At 36.6% G+C, this 21,021-nt stretch overlaps 1 protein-coding gene across 4 annotated transcripts in view; it reads left to right on the top strand.

Moving 5' to 3' along the window:
- ganabb (glucosidase II alpha subunit b) overlaps nt 1–21,021 on the top strand; it is a 184,665-nt gene that overhangs the window by 81,627 nt on the left and 82,017 nt on the right. For all 4 annotated transcript variants that reach the window (XM_039760750.1, XM_039760748.1, XM_039760753.1 and 1 more), the window contains 3 exons: nt 15,618–15,699; nt 17,633–17,732; nt 17,823–17,919. In XM_039760750.1, the coding sequence (XP_039616684.1) occupies nt 15,618–15,699; nt 17,633–17,732; nt 17,823–17,919 (279 nt within the window). The remainder of the gene's footprint in view (nt 1–15,617; nt 15,700–17,632; nt 17,733–17,822; nt 17,920–21,021) is intronic.

Here is a 21,021-nt window from a genome sequence, read left to right as displayed (position 1 = left end):
ACAAATTTCTCGGTATCTTGCAATATTAGAAGAGGTCTAACTTTTTCTATATTAAGTGGAAAAAATGCTGTCCTAGTAATCCGATTAAGTGATTTTAAATTCAGGTCAGAGTCGATAGTTACCCTTAAATTTTTTACCTCCACCTTGACTTTTCTTTTTGATCCTAATGCATTAAGTTTATTTCTGATAACCTCATTATATCCATTTTTGCCAATCAATAAAATTTCTGCTTTCTCCTTATTTAGTTTGAGAAAATTACTGCTCATCCATTCAGAAACACAAATAGGACATTGTGTCAATGAATCAAGAGGTTCAGGGTTGTCCGGCACTATTGATAAATACAGTTGTGTGTTATCAGCATAGCTGTGGTTGCTCACGTTATGCCCCGAGATAATCTGGCCTAATGGAAGCATATAAATCAAAGAGCAGCAGACCCAGGATAGAGTCTTGTGGAATACCATATAGAATATCGTGTGTCTTTGAAGTATAATTACCACAACTAACCAATTTCTAATTTTCTAGTTTTTAACCAGCTAATTATGCAAATATAAATCTTAAAAGAGCAAATATTGCAAACTTACCCGGTAGTTCTTAAAATCTGGTTTGTCAGTGAACCTATTATACAAAAACTACTGTAAAGAGCTGGTTTAAATGGAAACCTGTGGAATTATCATCTTATTCACTACTGGAACAGTACAAGTCTAATAATTTGTTTTTTGTATGGATTTAAAGCAGTAGTTTTGAGTTACTGGGCTGAAAATGTCAAAGAATAAATTTAAAATACCAATATGCTAAGGAATCAAGTAGTGCATGATATATCATTGTATATAATCCCAATGATGAACCCTCCCCAAATATAAACCCCTATGGTTGCTAGTCTGTGGGAATCCTCATCTCTGCCAACATTATAGTTCAAGCCATTCAATTCAATGTATATTGATATTTATGAATCCCAATACTAGTTTACTTACACAATAGTAGTGTAACTACTTCATGAATATACCAGTATTTTAAAGCTGTTGTGTTAGTATTGGTATATTGTGTTACAGAAAAATACCCAATATTGTTTACTTCCTTAAATGGAGGTACTTTAATAAAAACCTACTGATTGGAATTTCTGCTTTTGTTTATTGAAGATCGTAAAATTTCACTGGCTTTGGTATTGAATCATGACATGTATAGTTTTAATATGAGATGTGCACTAATCAGATTTCATTTAAATAGGTGGTATTGCATATTGAAGAAAAACTACTTAACGGTAGTGTTGTACATTATTGTTTATAGTAGATTTATCACTTTTCCAAAAAAAGTTAGGATTTTTTTTATTAAATTAGAGAAAAATTAAAAACTAGAATAGGGTCTCTAGTCTTTGTACTAGGGGAACAGTCCATTTGAAGCCACTTTCTGCTGTTAATGACGGAAGTTATGTAATTCAATGCACTTATCCTGTCTTTGTTGGGGCCCAATTTAACATTATATTATTACAGTAAGATACCTTACTCTTTTTAATTGTTTAACCTGTTGCCAAATAACAATGAAACCAGCTATGCAGGTCCCATTCGCACCAATGTTTTTTTTTTTTTTTTCATGAAATCTTTCATGGTTTGCAACTAGAAAGACAACAAGTAAAAGATCAATAATTGCTAATCTACTTTGTTCAACAAAACACCTTAATGACCCCTTTAGGAAAGCAAAATTATATAATAAATTGGCTGACAAAATAGGGTGAAAGTGCTAGCAAAAAAAAAAAAAACTTCATTGACTTCTGATGTGGAGATTGGTTGTTGCAAAACTTTCTTTGATTGGAGAGCCTTGAACTACAACATGAATTTTTAAAGTTTATTGAATTACTGAAATTTAAGTGTTCTAAAGGTAACAGGAAGTTAATAAAGATGAAGGTACTGTAGTAATTTGATGATTTTTCCGACTTTCTGTGAACCGTGCCTCTGCATCTTGGATAAATCTTAAGAGTACAGACCTTGAGAATTTTACAGTATTTTAAAGAAAACTTAATTTGATTCTGGAAAAAATGGATTTATATCCCAAAATTTTTGATTTGAAATATTTGTAAAATATTTGTTAAAAATGTATACTAAAAATACATTTTTGATCTAATTTATTAAAACTAAAATTTATTCCCATCTAAGTTAGAAATGACATAAATTAATTGCAGTTTCAACTAATAAAAAGACTTTCTCTGAGGCCGAGCCTACTAATAAAAATAAGCACGCAATAGGTGTGTAATGATATGCATTCTTATTGTTTGATACAAGTCTTTGAAAACTTTGAATAGTCTGAATCAAATATGCAGTTTTGAATTTTGCTTTAATTTTATACATGAATCTCTGAGTACAGTTGCAGAGAAGGTAATGGTAGCTTAAACCCAATCTTTTTTTAGGAGCAATTGTGCTGAAATAAATTATGCACACCTTAAGGTGATTCAAAATGTAAGCTAAAATTGACTTATATCTAAATATACTGTAGCTTGACATAGTTTGATGTGAACAGTGACAGAAAATGAAGTTTTTAGACTGCAGTTGCATTGCACAAATAACCATCCTAAAGTGTGCCTGTTGCAAGTTGAGTGCCAAATGCAATTTGACAAAATGACTTCTCTTTAGCATTGTTATGGCATTGGTTGTTTGAACACCATGTAGAGGATGAGACCCAAGGCCAAGTGCACTATATAATCAATATTATTCTTAATCAGTAATAGCTATATCATCTGTAATTTTTGTCTTGGTTTTTTGTTTGCTCACTAGTTGTTGTTAGATGCATTTTCATTCATAACATACAGTGCTTTTACTGATCTACTGTATATTAGTCTATGCAGTTTTGTAGTTTATATTGCAGTTGTTTAGTGCATTTAAAGGTTTTTCTGTATTTTTATGTAACCTAATTGCATTTTCCTCTAACCACAGAGTTGCAGAAGAAAGAGTCAGGTCTGTTTTATTTTTACACCTTTTAAAAGGAGTTACTCCCCCTGAACACACCTAATTTGTTTACCCTGTCCCCAGCTAACCTCACATTTATTTACTTATGACTTAGACTTTTTCTGGTTGCTGCATCTGTTAATGTCAATTTTGTAATTGGTCTCCATCTGAATGACCACATTTTTTGGTGTACAGAATGAATATTTTCCAGATGAGTTCAGTTTTGTTCCTTCTTTTTTCTCTTGAGGTATGACTGATACAAAATATCAGATAAAACAAGGCTTTCTTCTGTTTTTGCAGATTCAAATTACCCAGTTTCCTCCTTTCTTTGCTGCTCGAAAACAGTGAAACTAATTTTATTTTATCTGAAGACATGACCTTTTGAGTGATGTTGCTTTTTTTTTTTTTTTTTTTTGTACAGTTAGTCATTATCCAGCCCGCTATATCCTAACAATGGGTCACTTATAATAAATAATAATAATAATACAAAGTGGTGGCTTTGCCTTTCTCTACTGAGAATGCAGGTAGCTTTTGAAGTTAACACCTGTATGCTTATGTGCTCCATTATATCCTCTTGCACTCATGTAGTTTACCCCAGTCACTTTAAAAGAGTTTTTCTGAAGAGGTCTGACATGATCACAAAATATTGTTCCAAAATTGTCATTAAAAATTTTAATTTTTTTTGTGTGTTTTGTGTAATTGAAAGTTTCAGCTTTTGATTATCATGAGTATATAACATTACCCATTCAGAGTCATGCAGGACTAATCCTGACAGCACAGGGTGCATGATAGGAGTTGCAGCTGTTCAAGATAGCCATCCGTAAGGACCATACCATCACCAGTGCCCCCACCAAAACCCCCTGGATTTCTCAGAGGAACAGATTCAGATGTGCTTAATGCTTTAGTCTAGAACTTAGATGGTTTCACTTGCTCACAGATTCCTCTAACAAATGCCCCCATACCTGACCTCAGAGCTCTCTCAGGTGTCCTCAGTTCACAGTATAGACCAGAGTTGTCATCAAGCTGTATGCTGTTACTCTTCTCAATAATATCCAGGGTGCCCTGCGAAAAGAAACACGTCCTTCTGGAAACACTGGTAACGCCAACACAACCATCTGCATCCTTCAGGGTCTTGTAATGGAAGGTCTCCCAGATCATATTAGGATCGGCAGTTACACTTTGGTCTGCAAGCTCCTGACACAAACTGTGTGTAAACTCATTAGAAACACCCTGATCTTTTTGGCCAGGTCCAGCCTCATTCCCTTAGAAAGTTGTAGCCTACTGAACTGGAAGTAATGCAAGTACAATTGCGTTATAATAATGCTGGTTCTAGCCTAAAAAAAAAGTCTCTCCATTCACTTGCATGAGAAGTTACAGAATTGGAAACAATGAAAAATACAATCAGTTGTTACTCATACCCTGTTGCTAGCAGAAAGTGATCACCCCAGATGAGTATTCCTTACTTTCTCTTTTCTTTCTCTTTGCGTAATCCTGTCATTTAAACCCAACTGCTGTTTGGTGATCACATGCTTTTAATAAAAAACAAAAACCCTTTTAACTCAATGCAAAAAAACATTTGTTTTCTTGTTAAAAGTAGAAGTAAAAGAACAGTGCCTTTATAGTTTAACATTATTCTGAAATATATGCAATAAAGTAAATAGTAACTTGACCATTAAGCAGTAATTATAGATCCTGTCAGATTAGAGGTATTTGCCACCAATTTTAATAAGATTCTGATTTCCAATAAGAGATATTAGTGACTCATAAGTAGTGCTTCCCTCTAAGGCTTAAAAATTTTTTTATAACAAAACATACAGTGGTGTGAAAAACTGTTTGCCCCCTTCCTGATTTCTTATTCTTTTGCATGTTTGTCACACAATGTTTCTGATCATCAAACAAATTTAACCATTAGTCAAATATAACACAAGTAAACACAAAATGCAGTTTTTAAATGATGGTTTTTATTATTTAGGGAAAAAAAAATCCAAACCAACATGGCCCTGTGTGATAAAGTAATTGCCCCTTGTTAAAAATAACCTAACTGTGGTGTATCACACCTGAGTTCAATTTCCGTAGCCACCCCCAGGCCTGATTACTGCCACACCTGTTTCAATTAAGAAATCACTTAAATAGGAGCTGCCTGACACAGAGAAGTAGACCAAAAGCACCTCAAAAGCTAGACATCATGCCAAGATCCAAAGAAATTCCGGAACAAATGAGAACAGAAGTAATTGAGATCTATCAGTCTGGTAAAGGTTATAAAGCCATTTCTAAAGCTTTGGGACTCCAGTGAACCACAGTGAGAGCCATTATCCACAAATGGCAAAAACATGGAACAGTGGTGAACCTTACCAGGAGTGGCCGGCCAACCAAAATTACCTCAAGAGCGCAGAGACGACTCATCCGAGAGGTCACAAAAGACCCCAGGACAACGTCTAAAGAACTGCAGGCCTCACTTGCCTCAATAAAGGTCAGTGTTCACGACTCCACCATAAGAAAGAGACTGGGCAAAAACGGCCTGCATGGCAGACTTCCAAGACGCAAACCACTGTTAAGCAAAAAGAACATTAGGGCTCGTCTCAATTTTGCTAATCTCAATGATTGCCAAGACTTTTGGGAAAATACCTTGTGGACTGATGAGACAAAAGTTGAACTTTTTGGAAGGCAAATGTCCCGTTACATCTGGTGTAAAAGGAACACAGCATTTCAGAAAGAACATCATACCAACAGTAAAATATGGTGGTGGTAGTGTGATAGTCTGGGGTTGTTTTGCTGCTTCAGGACCTGGAAGGCTTGCTGTGATAGATGGAACCATGAATTCTACTGTCTACCAAAAAATCCTGAAGGAGAATGTCCGGCCATCTGTTCGTCAACTCAAGCTGAAGCGATCTTGGGTGCTGCAACAGGACAATGACCCAAAACACACCAGCAAATCCACCTCTGAATGGCTGAAGAAAAACAAAATGAAGACTTTGGAGTGGCCTAGTCAAAGTCCTGACCTGAATCCAATTGATATGCTATGGCATGACCTTAAAAAGGCGGTTCATGCTAGAAAACCCTCAAATAAAGCTGAATTACAACAATTCTGCAAAGATGAGTGGGCCAAAATTCCTCCAGAGCTGTAAAAGACTCATTGCAAGTTATCAAAACGCTTGATTGCAGTTATTGCTGCTAAGGGTGGCCCAACCAGTTATTAGGTTCAGGGGGCAATTACTTTTTCACACAGGGCCATGTAGGTTTGGATTTTTTTTCTCCCAAAATAATAAAAACCATTTTAATAACTGCATTTTGTGTTTACTTGTGTTATATTTGACTAATGGTTAAATGTGTTTGATGATCAGAAACATTTTGTGTGACAAACATGCAAAAGAATAAGAAATCAGGAAGGGGGCAAATAGTTTTTCACACCACTGTAAATTCAAATTAGGTTAACTGTTTATTGTATATAAAAGTTTGGGCACCCTTGCTTAAAATGTCTAGTTAAATGAGCAGAAGATGGACTGATTAAAAAAAGACATAAAGCTAAAGATGACCCATTTCTTTTCAGCATTTTATGCCAGATTATTGTATTGTTTGCTTTGTATATTTGTACAGTGAAAAAGAGAAGGGAACACCATGCAAAAGTTTGGGCACCTGAAGATATTTGAAGTTTCAAACACTTACCAAGGTACCAGACCTTCATTAGGGCTATGACTTGTTCACATTTATTGTTAGGAAACCCCTGGTGATGCAAACTGCAAAGGTTTTTAAATTCTTAGACTCCTCAAACCTTGTCCCAACAATTGGCAGCCAATGGCTCCTCTAAGCAGCTGCCTAGCACTCTGAAAAATAAAATAACTGATTCTTACAAAGCAAGAGAAGTCTACAACAAGATGGCAAGGCATTTCCAGGTATCTGTTTCCTCACTTTGTAATGTTATTAAGCAATGGCAGTTAACAGGAATGCTGGAGTTCAAGTTGAGGCCTGGAATTCCAAGAAAACATTTCAAAAGAACTGCTTGCTGATCTTCCAGAACGACCACCTAAAAACCCCCATTTGAGTGCAAAAGACCTTCAGGACGATCTATCAGATTCTGGAGTGGTGGTGCACTGTTCTACTGCTTGATTGATAATGTTTTGAGCTTGTGTTGCAGCCAGTAACACAGGGAACATGGAATTACAGCATCTGTTTTTTTTTTTTTTTTTGTTTTTTAAGTTCTGGGTCCTGTAACAATGATGATCCGAAACTTGCCTCATATTCTGCAATGGAATACCTCAAGAGGTCCAAGCGAACAGATTTACCATGACCCCCACAGTCCTGTGAACTAAAGATCATTGAAAATTTGTGGATCGATATCAAAAGAGCAATGCAAGATAGCCTAAGAATTTTGCAGAAGTAGCGAAAATACCCCCAAGTAAGAATTGAAAGACTCCTAGCTAGCAACAAAAAGCATTTACAAGCTGTGATACTTGCCAAAGGGGATGTTACTGAGTACTGACCATGTTGGGTGCCCAAACTTCAGGCAGTTCATTTTTTGGCATTTTGTACCTGTGAGTGATGGAAATGAAAGATGTAATATTAATGAAATGAGTCCTCTTTAGCTTTATGCCTTTTGGCGATCAGTTCATCTTCTGCTTACGTACGTTCATAGTACTGGACCTTTTGAACAAGGGTGCCCAAACCTTTGCATGCCACTGTATAACAATAACAATTTAACTCTGAATTAAACTATCAATATAATGTTGCACTACAGTCTAAGAGTATTTATTTGTTGGTAGAGAAATACTGTCTAATGCTTCACAGTCTAACCACTAAAATGTTTCCACCTCCTTCCAACCTCCAGAGTGAAGTTGTCTGCTGCATTTGTTCAGAACAGGCTGTAGTCTGTGCCTCCAAAGAGTAGTTCATACTTTGAATAACAGTCCTTCAAATGTTGATAATAACGTATATCTGTTGTAACACATTGTTAATTTGTTGTGCAAATAGAGTATCCGTTAAAGATAAGGTACTGTACTTTTAACTTTGTTTTGTCAAAATTTAAAAAAAAAAGGTGGAAGCACTTATTTATGCAGCCTATTCAGTTATTTTACAAAACCTGTTTAAGATGTGCCAACACAGACGGCTTCCATTGAACTAAATTCGTTTGTTGTTTTTTTGTTTTTTTTTTGGGGGGTTTTGGTTCATGATCTATGGCTTCACTTCTGGTGATTCACATCAAGATATTGAGTCCAATTATTGGCCAATCAGATCTGCCAATGATTAATCATTTTGGCTCTAGAAATTGCTATGACTTTAAAGTTGTTGGTTGACATTTACAAAAGCCAAATGGAATTGTTTTCTTTGTGACCACATATTTATTGATGTATAAATAACAGTGAGCAATAGGAAAAAAATAAGTCAGATGGAAATTGAATAAATTGTTTTCTAATAATGCATGTGGTTTTTAAGGTCAGTTGCTGCAGGCTGTGTTTTTGGTCATTATAAATGGACACTAGATGTAAATGAACATGCAGTTTCTCACCCTCTACCTCCTTTGTATTATTTCAAAAATACCAAATAAGCTTTGTTTATTAAAAACTAGCAGAATACCTGCGCTTCGCAGCGGAGAAATAGTGTGTTAAAGAAGTTATGAAAAAGAAAAGGAAAGATTTTAAAAATAATGTAACATGATTGTTAATGTAATTGTTTTGTTATTGATATGAGTGTTGTCATCTCTCTCTCTCTCTCTGGGTGCCAAACAGGCAAATACATTGATTTTCGGAATATATAAAGTCATTTCCGAATATATAAAGTCAAAACTTGAATATATAAATTCAAAACCTGAGTATATAAAGTCGGCGTTGGAATATACAAAGTCAGCGCTGGAATATCCATCCATTTCCCAACTCGTTGAATCCAACCACAGGGTCACGGGGGACTGCTGGAGCCAATCCCAGCCAACACTGAGCGCAAGGCAGGAACCAATCCTGGGCAGGGCACATGCATCATTTTCAAAACATTAACCGAACATTATTTTTTTAATTTTTTTTAATACGTTTTTTGTTAACTTATTTCAGTTTTTTTAGTTTATTAAAAATGTGCCTGAGTCGTTTCAATCAATATATTTTGACTTTATATATTCAGGAAAGAGTTTATATACTCCAATGTTGACTTTATATAATCAGGAATGACTTTATAAATTCCGACGCTGACTTTATATATTCAAGTTTTGACTTTATATATTTCGACGCTGACTTTGTATATTAAAATTTAGACTTTAAATATTCGAACGCTGACTTTATATATTCAGAAAATCAATGTATTTGCCTGTTTGGCACCCCATTATCTCTCTCTTTCTCTCTCTCTCCCTCCCCAACCCGGGGTGTGAGCAGCTGTTGCTGGGGGTGCCAGAATCCATTGAGGAAAAAAAATGGGGGGAAAAAAAATGGATGACTCTTACTTGCACTTACTGTAATGCTGCGTGGGTATTATGAAGTATCGTATCTGTTCAAGTTCTATTTAAATTTTAAATATAAGTAATTTTTATTTAGTCGACAGAAATATGTTTGGTAGGAATGAAAGGTAAATTTAGTCAGCATTGCATAAATTTTTATTCACCATAGAAATTTAAAGAGTAAATTCAACTTACATTCCTACCAAAGATATTTCTGTCGACTAAATAGAACCTACTTATATCCAAATTCTAGCTATTGAGCTGTCGCCTGCCTGACTGCCTGACTATCACCCTCGCTTCGCTCTTACTTTTTTACCGTTCATGTAATCCTGGCTAGTCGCGAAAAAATTAGAACATGGAAGGAGGATCACACTGAGTATGGCTTTACCAAAATAACTATTGATGGCAAATAAAGTATCCATTATTCATAAAGGTTCAATTGGTGATCTTTTTTTCTGCGTTAACCTCATATTTTTTCATACTTCTTCTCAAACCAAGGGGGTGCGAGGGTAAAATGAATCAGGAAGCACTGATTTATATATATTGAATATACTGAAATAGTTTTACTGTCAAATAATGCAAACAATACGCGGCACGTGTTTCGTCCTAATTTTGGGCTCATCAGGCGTATACTGTACACTCACTGCACCCCGTCTCGGGAATCGAACCTTGGATGTCCGCGCTAGAGGCAAAGCCTCTCGTGTTGCACCACGGCGTGTGTTTCGTTTGACAGTATGTAGATCGGGTATGTGTGTGTATATATATATATATATATATATATATATATATATATATATATATATATATATATATATATATATATATATATATATATACACACACACACACGTACAGGTTCTTCTCAAAAAATTAGCATATTGTGATAAAGTTCATTATTTTCTGTAATGTACTGATAAACATTAGACTTTCATATATTTTAGATTCATTACACACAACTGAAGTAGTTCAAGCCTTTTATTGTTTTAATATTGATGATTTTGGCATACAGCTCATGACAACCCCAAATTCCTATCTCAAAAAATTAGCATATCATGAAAAGGTTCTCTAAACGAGTTATTACCCTAATCATCTGAATCAGCTAATTAACTCTAAACACCTGCAAAAGATTCCTGAGGCTTTTTAAAAACTCCCAGCCTGGTTTATTACTCAAAACCGCAATCATGGGTAAGACTGCCGACCTGACTGCTGTCCAGAAGGCCATCATTGACACCCTCAAGGAAGAGGGTAAGACACAAAGAAATTTCTGAACGAATAGGCTGTTCCCAGAGTGTTGTATCAAGGCACCTCAGTGGGAAGTCTGTGGGAAGGAAAAAGTGTGGCAGAAAACGCTGCACAACGAGAAGAGGTGACCGGACCCTGAGGAAGATTGTGGAGAAGGACCGATTCCAGACCTTGGGGGACCTGCAGAAGCAGTGGACTGAGTCTGGAGTAGAAACATCCAGAGCCACCGTGTACAGGCGTGTGCAGGAAATGGGCTACAGGTGCCGATTCCCCAGGTCAAGCCACTTTTGAACCAGAAACAGCGGCAGAAGCGCCTGACCTGGGCTACAGAGAAGCAGCACTGGACTGTTGCTCAGTGGTCCAACGTACTTTTTTCGGATGAAAGCACATTTTGCATGTCATTCGGAAATCAAGGTGCCAGTGTCTGGAGGAAAACTGGGGAGAGGGAAATGCCAAAATGCCTGAAGTCCAGTGTCAAGTACCCACAGTCAGTGATGGTCTGGGGTGCCATGACAGCAGCTGGTGTTGGTCCACTGTGTTTTATCAAGGGCAGGGTCAATGCAGCTAGCTATCAGGAGATTTTGGAGCACTTCATGCTTCCATCTGCTGAAAAGCTTTATGGAAATGAAGATTTCATTTTTCAGCACGACCTGGCACCTGCTCACAGTGCCAAAACCACTGGTAAATGGTTTACTGACCATGGTATTACTGTGCTCAATTGGCCTGCCAACTCTCCTGACCTGAACCCCATAGAGAATCTGTGGGATATTGTGAAGAGAAAGTTGAGAGACACAAGACCCAACACTGGATGAGCTTAAGGCCGCTATCGAAGCATCCTGGGCCTCCATAACACCTCAGCAGTGCCACAGGCTGATTGCCTCCATGCCACGCCGCATTGAAGCAGTCATTTCTGCAAAAGGATTCCCGACCAAGTATTGAGTGCATAACTGAACATAATTATTTGAAGGTTGACTTTTTGTATTAAAAACACTTTTCTTTTATTGGTCGGATGAAATATGCTAATTTTTTGAGATAGGAATTTTGGGTTGTCATGAGCTGTATGCCAAAATCAATATTAAAACAATAAAAGGCTTGAACTACTTCAGTTGTGTGTAATGAATCTAAAATATATGAAAGTCTAATGTTTATCAGTACATTTCAGAAAATAATGAACTTTATCACAATATGCTAATTTTTTGAGTATATATATATATATATATATATATATATATATACACATACATACACACACTCCTGTAGCCACAATAAATGCCTTTATTTTATAGACAAACCAGGGATGAACAACTTCATTTCTACTGCAGCCACAGCTGCGACACACATAAAAAACATCAATAATAACTCATAAATGTGCAATATAATTTAGGAAAATCGCAACATTTTACTCACCAAAAATTTGGATTATTTGTAAACAAAATCCATCATCCTTTCCATCCTTTGGAGCGATTCAGTTCCATCAAAACCTCACTTTCTATCCCCATCGAAGCTAATGGTGAAAGGCGAACCCGCCCTATGATATTCCTGGCATAAGTTTGAATTCGCTTTAGGGCTGAAAATGTCCGCTCGACAGAAGCAGTGTACATGGGAATGCTCACCGCCAAATATACCAATGTGAACAACCGCCCCATGCTCTCATTCAGATTTTTCTGATGAAGGAAGTCAAGGAGATCAGTGGGAGATTTTCCTGCAAAATCATCCATAGCATACATTAGTCAGTTCCGTTTTTAGTCGAGACAGATCCAAAAGCACTCCGTGGCTGTTGTGTTAAAGTGTAGAAGGCTGCATGCATCAAATTTTTCTTGTATTCCCGAAAGTTTTGGGGCTCGAGGAGCGTGACAAACATCAGGTTTTCATGGTCTTGAAATCTGGTCTGTGTCTGGCAAATAATATTGTCCAGAACCTTGCCATGGAGTTGTCCGTAGTGCAAGCGATGATCTTTTGCTCGGAGCGTTTATGGTGCGTTCAATGGCGTCGTAGACTTCCTCATATCGGCTTCTATCCATTTAGTGGGTCTGAATACGGTGACGTTGCCGTACGCCTGCTAAAGGGCCCTACTGACACCAACTCAAAATCTGATTGATGTCCGTCCTTTCTCCTTGCTTTGCGGTTCTCTTCTGTTTTATTGTTCGTTTATTAAGATTGTTATAGTTATTGTGTAGCTATTTTAGACTTGGTTTACTGTTCAGATACCCATTTCCTTTATTTAATCCGCGGGCTCTCCGCTATTTTTTTGTTCCTTTATTACGATTATAGCTATTTACTGATTCCCTTCTTTGGCTGACTGCCTGCCCATATAAGGCGCTCCGCTGTTTTTTTTGTGAAGCAGTCTTTACACAGCTTCTCCACTGTTTTATAAACAAACGCCATATAAGGCCTTCGTTTTTCCTTGCTTCGCCAACTAAGCAGCCTTTTTATTTAATCCACGGGTTCTCCGCTGTTTTATCGTTGGGAGCTCTTTCTTCTTTTCTACGCACTGCGGTCACAGTCAGTTCACGTGATTATGTGGGAGGCGTGATGATGTCACACGCAGATACGCGCCCCCCCCCCACGGCCATCAGGCTAACGTCCATTACGGTATATGGAGAAAAATAGGTTCCAGTTATGACCATTACGTGTAGAATTTCGAAATGAAACCTGTACAACTTTTGTAAGTAAGCTGTAAGGAATGAGCCTGCCAAATTTCAGCCTTCTACCTACACGGGAAGTTGGAGAATTAGTGATGAGTGAGTGAGTCAGTGAGGGCTTTGCCTTTTATTAGTACAGATTAAATAAAAATTGTTTGTGGGGACAGTTTTACTTCTGATTGAGCTTTCTATATTTTGAATCATTTTGTTAAAGCCTTTTGCTGTTTATCACAAAAGTGAAAATTTCACTAAACTGATTACAATTTAATTACAATTTAGCCTTCGTGTCTGCCCCTGTTGATTATTCTGTGTACATAATTTATAGGACAAAGAAAACTAATAAGGAACATGTGAATAGGGATGGGTACCGGTGTCCGGTGCCATTGTGGAACCGGTGCTGACATGAACGGTAGCAACCAGACCGAATAGCAGTGCACAATTCGGTGCTTCATTTCGGTGCTTTTTTCCCTGAGAAATCTAGCCAATCACTTCCTTTCCAAGGATAGTAGGCGGGCCCAGGTATGTACGGGTTTTTTTTTTTAGAGCAGAGCTAAAATGCCGAAGCGCAGTCGAGAGTGTGGCTGTACTTCACAGCAAAAGAGAGAAACTCAGCAGCCTGCAACAAATGCTTAAAGGTAATAATGTGCAAAGGAGGTAACACCTCAAATCTAATGAAACACATGGCGTCGCATGGCGTTTTTTTAAAAGCCGAAAAATGCACCGCATTTGATAACTTGCAGCAAGACATCACACCGAGCACATCTACTGCGGGTGTGGTGCCTGTTCTCGGAGTTAGCAACATCCAAGAACCTGAGGAGGAGAGTCCGGCCCCTAGCCCTGCCAGTGTAGCAGAAATGATAACTGATGATGATGATGGCAGCAGCACCCGTTCTTCTCTGGTTGAGTAGCTTAATGTTGTTCGTGCAATTTACGTTGAGTAGGCTAACCACGTTATTACATTAATGCATGTAAGGTGAAATAGCAAACACCGTCGTAGTTACATGCGGCTGTCTTCCTGTTTGATGGCAGATACTCCCTTCACCCTGGCCAAAAAGGCTAAAATGACGAAAGAAAAAGTGGACGAAATTCATAGGGCAGTGACAAAATTTATAGTCAAAGATCTCCATCCATTTTCAACGGTGGAGTCACCATCATTCAGGTGAAAAATGTTGTATTACTCTTACATAAAAAAAAAAATAGACTGTATAATACTGTAAAGGTTAATATGTTCATAGCTGCTTAGCTTTGTAAGTCTTCTCTAAATATTATAAGTAAACTATATTTGAATAAAAGGTGAGCTATATGTTTTTATTTTTTATCTGGAAGAAAAAAATTAATGAAAATTCAAATGTATTTTCTGTTTATTCTGGGAACTGGTTTATATGTTTTATTTATGTGTCCCAGCGTCATCAACGCCTTCTGAAAGAGTTTTCTCTTGTGCTGGGCATGCCATCAGCCAAGAGCGATGCCGTATAGCTCCAGAAAAGGCTAATATGATTATCTTCTTGCAAAAAAACTGCTAAACATCACAGGTTTCATGACAAAGTTTGTGTTTTCAATTATTTAAGCACTGGTTCCAACCAAAGAAGTTATGTTTTATTGACAGAAAGGGCTAGGTTTGTTATAATTTTGTTTAAAAAAAATTACTGGGAAAAATAAAAACGCAAGAGGTTTTTGGACGAAGTTTGTGTTCTTTATTTTTTTAAGCACCGGTTCGAGCACCGTTTCAAAAGTACCGTTTTGGCACCGGTATCGGATAAAACCTAAACGATACCCATCCCTACATGTGAATATACTGTTCTGTTTGAAAACTAAGGCTACAGACACCATTTTGTTAAGCATTTTTACAAAAGTAAATTGCACACTTATAGTGTCTTTCAGGATATGTAATCAGAATGAGTGTGCTGAGCGTGTACACAGTGAAGGTAGAATTAAATCAAAAATGCATATCCAGTTTAACAAATTTATTTAAAAGCAGAACTAAATTTGACTGAAATGAAAAATGTAGAGATGGGTTTCCAGGTGTCTAACCATGATTTTTAAAGAGGAAAAGAAGTGCTTAACATTTTGAAAGAATGTCTGGCTACAGATTTATGGTATTCACATTAATCAATGTAGAATAGAATAAGAAATGTTTATAAAAATGGCTATGTATGTATGCTTGTGTGTGTAAAATATAAAAATATATTAAAAAGCAATGCAATTGGTATATGTGCGAAGTTGTTTCCCTTATTTAATAGTTTAAACTCCTTAAGTTTTTTTTTCTGTTTAAATTATATACAGGTATTTTGTATGCATTTTTCACACCTTTTCATGATCTGTAAAATAACTGTCGAGTGTGTTAATTTCAAGGATATCTTAATAAAATCTTATTTTATTTTGTTGCAGTGAATCTAAACCAGAGAATTCAGAGAGTGAGACAGAGAAGCCAGAAGATGGTAATAGTGAGCAGTTAGATGCAGCTGAAAAGGTATTAAATATTTAATCTTGTTCTGTGCAGGTGATTATGAAATACACCTTGTTTCTACCATTTTTGTGTAAAACTTTAAGCCTTTTTAGATGTAGTTAATATCCACTTTCTTTTTTAGTTTTGAACTACTGTTGTGTTGATTTATAATAAATAAAAGAAATTAAGGCGTGCTATGATTTGATTAAAAAAGTCACTCAACTTTTAAAAAAACAATGCTAATAAGCCAGCTACAGATTGTCTGTCTGTTTGTAAAGATAATCATTCATATATACTTAAGTGTTGAAATTATGTAAAGAATGGAGCAATGATAAGCCATACAGTCCTGAAAAAAAATTGGAACTGAGGTAAAAATGTTTTAGCAGGCTCAGAGAAAAAGAAATACCATTTCCTTGAGTGATCCAGTCTAATCCGTACCTGAATCCAGTAAAAAATTGGTGGCACAGCTTGAATACTGTAGACCATGTTATTCTTGTGCTACTTAAAATCCTGTATTAAATAAAGTTGCACCATTCTTCGGGCCAAAAAATGTATATTGAAATTTTCTTGTGTGTACTATTTTGTTCAGTTTACTTTTATAGTTTACAGGCAACCTTATTTTAAAAAAAAAAAAAAAAAGTCATACTTTTTATATACTCTTACAGCAGCACCATGTCATTAATAAAAGTTTTCACTCTTATTAGAACAATCTAGACGAGAACAGGCCATTTAGCCCAACAAAGCTTGTCAGTCCTTTCTACTTATTTATTCCAAAAAAAATCAAGTCGAGTTTTAAAAGTCCCTAAAGTCTTACTGTCTACTACACTACTTGGTAGCTTATTCCAACTTTCTGTCATTCTTTGTGTAAAGAAGAACTTCCTAATGTTTGTGCAAAATTTATCCTTAACAAGTTTCCAACTGTGTGCCCATGTTCTTGATGAACTCATTTTAAAATAAGTCCTGATCCACTGTACTAATTCCCTTCATGATTTTAAACACTTCAATCATGTCACCTCTGAACCTTTGTTTAAACTGTATAGGCTTAGCTCTTTAAATGTTTCCTCATAATTCAACCCCTGTAGCCCTGGAATCAGCCTTGTTGCTCTCTTCTCTGGACCTTTTTCTAGTGCTGCTATGTCATTTTTGTAGCCTGGAGGCCAAACTTACACACAGTACTCCAGATGAGGCCTCACCAGTGCATTAAAAAGCTTGAACATAACCTCATTGGACTTGTACTCCACACATCATGCTGTATAACCTAACATTGTTTGCCTTCTTAATGGCTTCTGAACAATGTTAGGAAGTTGATAGTTTAGACTCCTCTATGACTCCTAAATCCTTCTCATAAGATGTTTTCTTGATTTTTTTTTTTTTTGATTTTTTTTTCTTTCTGACCACCCATTGTGTATTCAAACCTAAGATTTTTACTCCCTATGTGTAATACTGTACATGTACCGACTTAAAATTTCATCTGCCTCAAACCTGCCCAAGCTTATATGCTCTCCAGGTCCTTCTGTAATGATATAACAGTCCAAATGATCTGCTAATTCACCTATCTTGGTACACCCCTCACATTTTTGTAAATATTTTATTACATCTTTTCATGGGACTACATTGAAGATATGACACTTTGATAGAATGTAAAGTAGTCAGCGTACAGCTTGTATAACAGTGTATATTTGCTGTCCCCTCAAAATAACTGCTGGCAACAAAAGTGAGTACACCCTTAAGTGATTCCTTCAGAATCTCTCCAGTGCGCAGTGACTTCATTAAAAAATGTGTCAAGGGTTTATACAATATATGTACTTTCTAGCCTCAAGAATTCAAGGGTAAATGTTATCTGGTCCTGGTGATTTGGTTTATTTCATCCTATTTAATCTGAGCAGTACTCCCACCTCTACAATATCCTCAATAATATATCACTACATACTGCACAGTTACCTACTATTAATTTTAGGTAGACGAAGCTGAACCAGAAAAAAATGAAAAGGATGAAGATATTGAAAATGGAATGTGGGAAGAAACATTTAAAACACACCGGGACAGCAAACCTAATGGTAAGCATATCCAAAGCTTTCCAGTCTTTATTATCGAATACCTTTTTTATTCATAGTTTCTAATGTAAGCGATTCACTATTTCTTTTCAGGTCCTACATCCATCAGCTTGGACTTTTCACTTCCAGGATTTGAAAATGTATATGGCATTCCAGAACATGCAGAGAACCTAAAACTTAAAACAACAGAGTATGTACAGTTATTCAAAAATGCATCTTTTAAAAGCTTATACTTGTGTGCTGTCTGTCCCTGGGAACTAACCGCTTATACTACATTGACTAACTGCTCTTTGTAGTATGCATATGACCTCTCTCTTTATAGCTGCTGTTTTCATGTATACTTTCATTTCTCACTTCAGTAAAGTACTTTGCCAATTTTGTTTTGACTGTAATGATTCTATCTATGTCCCAAATGATAGATGATGGTGAAGACCAATGTATTTTAGTTATGTCATTTACTTCATTCATTAATTAGATCACTACTTTAAAAAATAAAAAACATTGATACCTTTAAAAGACCCCATCCACTAGGTTGATTGATAATCCTGTTAATTTAGGGCAGGGGTCCTCAATACGTCGATTGCAAAAGTAGTGCAGGTAGATCGCGTTGCATTCAAAAAAATAAAAATAAAAAATATTTAAAACGTTAGTCTTAAATTTGCAACTTGATTAACATACAGAGTGGCCAGTCTGAGATCTCTTCTCTTCTCTTCTAACACACTGGTCATCCTGCACTCACAATCAAATGCGCGAGCTACTGCAAAACTCTGGCTGTGATCTAGTTAGCTTTCCAATTTATATCGACTAAAGAAGGGATTTATAAAAAAAAAATTGTTTGGGGAGGGTATGGGCTGGATGTGGAATTGGAAGAGGATTTTTTTTTCTCACAATGTCACAATCAAAGTGCATTTGTCTGATCTGTCAATCTATCATTGCTATTCCAAAGAAGGAAAATGTGGAAAGGCATTCTGGAACTGTCCATTAAACCTACGAAACTGACATCCTTCTGAAAGCGATCTGAGAAAGGAGAGGGAACTAAAATTGCATTTAATCGGACAGCAATTCAAATTCAAAAACTCCTTGACTGCATTATTCGGCTTTACTTATTTATGCGAGTCAGCCTTTTCCCACATGATAATTGTTAAATCCAAATACTGTAGTGACCAGAAATGTATTGAATTGTTATTGTGCGATAAAGGTTATTCAGTTATGCAAGGTACGACAACATATAATGTATGTGTGTGTGCATGCATACTAATTCTCCAACTTTCCGTGTAGGTGGCAGGCTCATTCCTTACAGCTTACGTACAAAAGTTAGGCAGGTTTCATTTCGAAATTCTACGCGTAACGGTCATAACTGGAACCTACTTTCGTCCATATATATGGCTATAGCCTGCAGCTCGGTCGCCGTGTGAGGCAGAGTTGTGCCTGCCCATATAAGGCCGTCAGCAGCTATCCAATAGACACGCTGCCTTGAAATATTCGAGGTTGAAGGACTGTACTTATGCAAACGAAGATGAGATGGTCAGGCACAAACTCCGCGAAAGTGCGAGAGAAACTTAAGTGCCGTGTCTTAGCTAACATTAAATAAAGACGTGGACATTGCAAGATCGCACGACATAGCACAAGCACAGCAGAGAACCTTCGATGCATGTACTCTGAGCGGCTCACATGAACTGATGTTGCAGGACTGGGAAAGGTAAACCTATGCATCCCTCTGATGCTGAACAAGCCTTTTGTACACATCAATAGGAAAGCAAGGTGTAAAGCTTAACTTTAAATTACATTCATAGACACGCTGACACTAAATATTCGCAGGCAAATCCACAACTTAATACCGGGAATGCCTGTTAAACATCTTAGATTCACGAGTACTGATTTGGGTAGTGATCACTCGAAGAATGAAACCTGTTCAAAAAACGCATTACACAATTGAGAAGGCAGCAAAACAATATGAAGCGAGTGATGCATACAAGCATATTCATAAGTGCAGCTACTGCGGAAACAAAACACGGTGTAAACCTTAAGTTTAAATTAAGTTCATAGACAAGCTGCCGCTGGCGTTTGACATGCCTGAGACGAATACGATATTCGCGAGATAGCACAAGCACAACTTCGGTGCATGTACTCCGAGCGGCTCACGTGAACTGACTTTGTTCTCCGCTGCGAAGCGCAGGTATTTTGCATAGTGTAGAGAGAGAGAGAGAGTTTTTAATGTAGGTAGATCATTTGGACCTGGTCATTTTAACAGTAGCTTGCAAGCCAAAAAAATGGCCACCCCTGCTTTAGGGTGTATGTGACTTGTAGTATTTTTATTCTTATTGTAGGAGACATGCAAGTTCCCCTACAGGTTCATCCTGTTTTGAATGAATAGTACAAAGGTCTAATTTTTTATGATCCAGCTGGGTACAAAAGCAAGAAACTTAGTACTAAGCGAAAATCTAGAAAAATGATTATGCCGTAAAATAGTACATTTTCTCTTAGGGTTTATATAAAATAATAAGAAATGCATTTATTATAGTGAATAATAAAATAACAGCATCAGCTTTTAAGCATAAGCTTAGAAGCATATGAGACTCAGACACATGCTAGGTGTACATTGGACCAGAATTCAAATTCAGCTCTTACAGTATCTTAGCAATAGATCAAATTAAAGCTGATAAAAGCTTGTCGCAAAAACAGAGAAAAGCTTAACTTGATGTGATGTGTAAATTATGGTAAGGCAGATAGCTATGGCTTGTGAAGTAACCAATTACAATAATTTTCTCTCCTAGATGAATATACTGTAATTTTTTCTGTACTCTTTCATCATGATAGCATTTCTCTTGTGTGAGTGACTGCTACTGAGTGTGCATCCTTTCCAGTTTCTTTTAATGATAAAAGGAGGATTATGAAACTTGTCAGTGCATCCCATCTGCATAGAATTTCAGAATCGGTTTAACCACCTGTTGTTGTTACCAATTAGCTGGAATTTTCACATAGCTTTCTAATGTGTTAAAAAAATGTAAGGGGATGGTCTAGTTGACATAAGAACATTGGAATTATCCCTTATTTTGATTAAATACTTTGAGTGACTGTTGCTGAGATGCATTAAATAGTCTGGGTCATCTCCAGTCTACCACAACCATTTTATGGAAGATGCACTTCATATCATCCTCATACTTCTAGATTTAAAAAAAAAAAAAAAAAAAAAAACTCTTATGACTGAAATACTATAAACTGTATCATTTATAGTCTACAGCTCAGCATTTACAGCTACCATACTCTTAAAACTGATCAGTCAGCTCCTAGA

The sequence above is a fragment of the Polypterus senegalus genome, chromosome 8 (assembly GCF_016835505.1).
Source record: "Polypterus senegalus isolate Bchr_013 chromosome 8, ASM1683550v1, whole genome shotgun sequence".
Taxonomy (NCBI): domain Eukaryota; kingdom Metazoa; phylum Chordata; class Cladistia; order Polypteriformes; family Polypteridae; genus Polypterus; species Polypterus senegalus.
The sequence above is the reverse complement of the archived record's forward strand: the minus strand, read 5'-3'. Positions and strand labels throughout refer to the sequence as shown.